This window comes from Penaeus chinensis, chromosome 26 (assembly GCF_019202785.1).
Source record: "Penaeus chinensis breed Huanghai No. 1 chromosome 26, ASM1920278v2, whole genome shotgun sequence".
Classification (NCBI taxonomy): Eukaryota; Metazoa; Arthropoda; class Malacostraca; order Decapoda; family Penaeidae; genus Penaeus; species Penaeus chinensis.
The window spans coordinates 18247404-18252403 of NC_061844.1; the positions used below are offsets into that span (position 1 = coordinate 18247404).

The window sequence follows — 5000 nt, forward strand, 5'->3', positions numbered from 1 at the left end:
TCTAGTTATTGGTATACCATAAAACCTATGTCACATGAATGAGTAGGATTAGGTGTATGAATGTTGACTGATTAAGAGTATTTGGATAAACAGTCATTGCCAAAAACATGTGCAATAACGTTTAGCTCTGACTCTGTACATTGATCAAGTAAATACTCATATATACATACATACATATATGTGTGTGTTTGTGTATAAATACACACACATATATATATATATATAGTATACATACAGACATATATATATATATTCATACATACATACGTAAATATACATATATATGTATATATATGTATACATATACACACACACACACACACTGAAACTCTGTGTGTATGTATATATATATATATATATATGTGTGTGTGTGTGTTTGTGTGTACATACACATATACGTGTTGTGTGTGCACAAACACACACGTCTATCTATATATATTGTGTTTGTGTGACTATCTGTGTTTGCGTGTGCGCGTGCATATATACATATATATACACACACACACACACACACACACATATATATATATATAGATATATATATATATTTATATATATATGCATATAAACACATAGATAAGAATATGTATATATACATATAGATAGATAGATAAAGATATAAACATATGTATATATACATATGTATATAGACAGATAAATAGATATACCAATATATATACATATATGTGTGTATGTGTGTTTGTGCGTGTGTATATATGTGTATATATGAATGTGAGTGTGTGCATACATATATGTATATCCACATACACTATGACAGACACATGTGTATAAGTTCACGTAAATTTATCGATAGCATACTGTGACTATCTATACCTTTGCTAAAGCCATTTCAATTACTGTAACTGCTAATAGTCTCATTCTTATCAAAAGTTACAATATCATTGGCAATTATATAAAGGATTACATTAATAATAGATGTTATCACTTTAATTTCTGTTGTTACCTTTGTTATTATAATCGCCATTATCATTATCATTATCAATGTCGTTATAATTCCCACCATCATTATCAATATTATCAACATTATTATTCTATCATCATTATCATAATGATTATCATTTTTACTATTATCGTTTTTATATCATTATTATCACCATTATTGTTTTTCTTTGTTACTATTATCACTCTTATTATCAATTTTATTGTTTTATTATTATTATCATTCCTGTTATTATAATCATTATCATATTTTTATCACCATTCTCACTATTATTGTCATTATTATCACTATACATAATGCTACCGAAAGTCCCATAATCTTTATCATTATTATTAGTATCATTGGATCAGAGAATTTCCGTATACTTGAAATAACACAAAAAAGATACGTGATTCCCGAGAACTCGAGCGTATTGGCGTTACAGTTAAGTATCCTCTCTCCTACTGAAGAGGGGTAGATATGCAGTAATTATACTTACACATACACATATATGTATATATGTGTGTGAGAGAGAGAGAGAAAGTGTGTGTATAAACATATATATTCATATGCATATAGGTATCCTACATGTATCTACATAAATATCTCCATTTGTACATCTAAACAAATGCATGCACTCTTGCGCTGCAAATATTCAGTTACGGGAAATATATTTCGAATAAGTAACACAGGAATAACAAAGGTCCTTGTCATTTCAACTTATCTTTATTATCTTTGGTGGAATAATGTAACAACAAAAAACATGATTGATTATGAAGAAGAGCGAGTGAACGATTTTGTTTTTTTTACAAAAAATAGATACACGTTATTCGTAGGGCGTAGGAGAAGGAGGGGCGTAGGCGGGGGGAGCGGGCCTGTAGGTGGGCGTGTGCTCGGGGTACTGAGCCTCGCCCTCGTAGGTGACCTGAGCTACAAGACCGTTGCCGGTGTCCTCGTACTTGACGATCTGCCTGCGGCCGTCGGGGAGGTCGACGGTGTAGCTGCCCTCGGTCTTGTAGCCGTCGCGGGACTCCGAGTGGCCGAGGTTGACGCCGTAGTCATCAGTGATGCCGTAGTTGTAGGTGTACATGGGAGGAACCTATAGAATGGCAAAAGTCGTCAGCTTTATATATAAAGATGGACTGTGTCAAAGAGTCTTAAACTCTTCGAAATTGGATTTATATGTGCGAAACAAGTAAGATGGGTGATCATATACGATAAGACTATGAGGGTTAACTTATTCGTAATGAAATGCAATACAGAGAAAAGAGAAGAGAAGCAGGGTATCGTACTCACATCAGGGTAATGTGGTTCGCTGTGGTAGGCTGGTGGTGGAGGGTGGTAGGGGGCAGGTGGAGGGGGATAAGGGGAATGATCAGCTATAGCCACAACAGCCAGGCAGGCGATGACAGCGACCTAGAAATGAGGAGTAATTCATCATTAAAACAAATAAAATAATCGTTTTTACAATTTAAAAATTCCACTATACATTTTCCTTTTCCTTTCCTTTTTGGCACTCATAAAAAAAATAGTAAACACTGTTCCTGTTTCTTATTTCTTTCCCTTGTTCAAATAACGAGTCACTTCACAGCTTCAGGAGAGCTAGTCTGCGAGCCTACCTTGAGAGACATGGCGGCGGAGGGAATGGTGAGGCCCAATACGAACTCACGCCTTATATACTCACGGCCGGACTCTCTCTCACTCTCTCGCGCCTCACTCTGGTAGATATGGTTACGTAGATATTTCAAGATAAAAGGAGAAAGAGAAAAATGGTAAATGCTTGTATACAGATTGAGAAATACGATTTACGAATAGAAAAAATGAGGAGAGATTAAAAGATCAGGTTTTTTTTTTTTTTTTTTTTTTTTTTTTGTCTTGCTAATAACTTAGAAAGATCATTTTATATGTCGGTATTTTTCGTCCATTATTTTAATTCCTAGGAGAGTAATAGTGTGTGTTAGTTATTGATATACCATAAAATCTATATATAATGAATCAGAAGGATTGGATATATGAGTATTTGGAATTAAGAAAAACATCTGCCATACCGTTTCGAAAAAACTCTGACTCAGTAAATTGATCATATAATGCTTCTTTATAGGGGACCTTAGAAGTAGTGTGTGTGTGTGTGTGTGTGTGTGTGTGTGTGTGTGTGTGTGTGTGTGTGTGCGCGTGCACAGATACACCCGCACACACGTACACACACACACACACACACACACACTCACACACACTCACACACAGACACACACACACACACACGCACACTTGCACACACACACATACACACATAGATATATAGTATACATACATACAAATATTTATATATATATATATATATTCATACATGCAGACGTATATATACATATATAAGTATATATGTATACACACACACACAAACATTATATATATATATATATATATATATATATATGTGTGTGTGTGTGTGTGTGTGTGTATAGCTGCGTGTGTTTGTGTGTACACACAAACTCACACATATATCTATATATATATAGTGTTTGTGTGTACACACAAACTCACACATATATCTATATATATATATATATATATATATAGTGTTTGTGTGAGTGTGTGTGAACGGATGGAGTATATATACATATATATGTGCATATATGTGAATACATATATATATACATAACTATGCATATATGTATATGTATATCGAGAAAGAGCTAGATAAGGGAGAAGGAGAATACTGTGCATGCATATTTGTAAACAGAGCCAGTAAACTAATAATTATACTCTATTTTATTATAGTCTTTTCTGCCATGCATAATGCATCTAGTGATTTTAGCGGTTTGACACTACTGACTTTGCGGTATCGAAAGAGAGAGAGAGAGAGAGAGAGAGAGAGAGAAAGATAAAGAGAGAAAGAGAAAGAGAGAGAGAGAGAGAGAGAGAGAGAGAGAGAGAGAGAGTGAGAGAGAGAGAGAGATTTATATCTCTATCTACCTTTTTGTATATTAATCTGTTTATATCTCTATCTCTCTCTTTACATATTTATTTGTTTATCTATTTATTTATGTCTATCTATCTTTCTTTCTATCTATATCTGTTTATATTCATCTGTCTATTTCACTATGTGTAGGCACATACATCTATCTCCATATTTATCTATCAACATATATGTACTGATAGCTAGATACTATAGGCAGCTCAAGCCACCGAGCTTACACACAAACCCTAATTACTATTAGTAATGAATTGGCACTGACTAGCCCTTGACTGAAATCAGAAAACAGCTGATGTGGAGCAGTCCATGTCTAATGTGGTATTGATGTGGAACTGATGATCCCTCACTCGTATTACGATACAGGACGACGCAAGCACATAATGGTTCTTATTTGCGTGAAACTTTTTAATAGGTGAATATAAGAAAGGTCTGAAATAGGTTTAACCTTCACAAGCTTTTTATTTTGTCTTATTTTATTTATTCATCTCTTATACTGAGTTATTTATATGTTTGATCTTCGTGTCAATTTGTTCCCATTCTTAAGAACAAAAGTTTCACTCTCTTCATACATATATAAATATAAATATATATATATATATATTTATATATATATATATATTTTTTTTTTTTTTTTTTGGGGGGGGGGGGTATTGATGTTTGTTCTTCGTTTTCATCATTTCTCCTTTTTAAGAATAAAACTTTCACTTTCTGCAAACATATTTTTCTATTGGGTACATTTGGGGGAATAATTAGACAATTGGCCAGTTAGCAGGGGCAGCTCTTTAATATGATATGGAGATCAATATGGATACATTGTTACCACCATTACGCCAAAAAAATATGAATCCATAGATAAAGCCTAGACTTCGGTTTAAAATTGCTGTAACTTCTTCAACAACCATAACATTTGCGGTTATTGTTTTCCAAAACATTATTGCCAATATATATACATGTATTTTTTTAAATACAAGTAAATGTTTATTACTAACTCTAATCAACATCGAAGTTTTGTTTTAGCGTCGCATTCGCCCCATTTGGCGTAATGCATGTCGTATTGTCTGGAGAAACCGTCGGTCAAGTGAAAAT

The 5000-nt window shown here is 33.5% G+C and overlaps 1 protein-coding gene across 1 annotated transcript; it reads right to left on the bottom strand.

Annotated features, from left to right (window-relative positions):
* Positions 1–1653: 1653 nt before the first annotated feature.
* On the bottom strand, positions 1654–2571 carry LOC125039043 (larval cuticle protein A2B-like). Its single transcript, XM_047632763.1, has 3 exons — positions 2530–2571; positions 2237–2356; positions 1654–2039 (listed from the first exon to the last, which is right to left on the bottom strand). The coding sequence occupies exons 1-3, from the start codon at positions 2569–2571 to the stop codon at positions 1767–1769; spliced, it is 435 nt and encodes a 144-aa protein (XP_047488719.1). The 3' UTR covers positions 1654–1766.
* Between the last annotated feature and the right edge of the window lie 2429 nt (positions 2572–5000).

Coding starts and splice junctions, on each gene's coding strand:
- LOC125039043 (XM_047632763.1), bottom strand. CDS start 2,571: ATGTCTCTCAAGGTAGGCTCGCAGACTAGCTCTCCTGAAGCT. Junction 2,357..2,529: donor AGACTAGCTCTCCTGAAGCT/GTGAAGTGACTC, acceptor CCTCATTTCTAG/GTCGCTGTCATCGCCTGCCT. Junction 2,040..2,236: donor GCGAACCACATTACCCTGAT/GTGAGTACGATA, acceptor GCCATTCTATAG/GTTCCTCCCATGTACACCTA.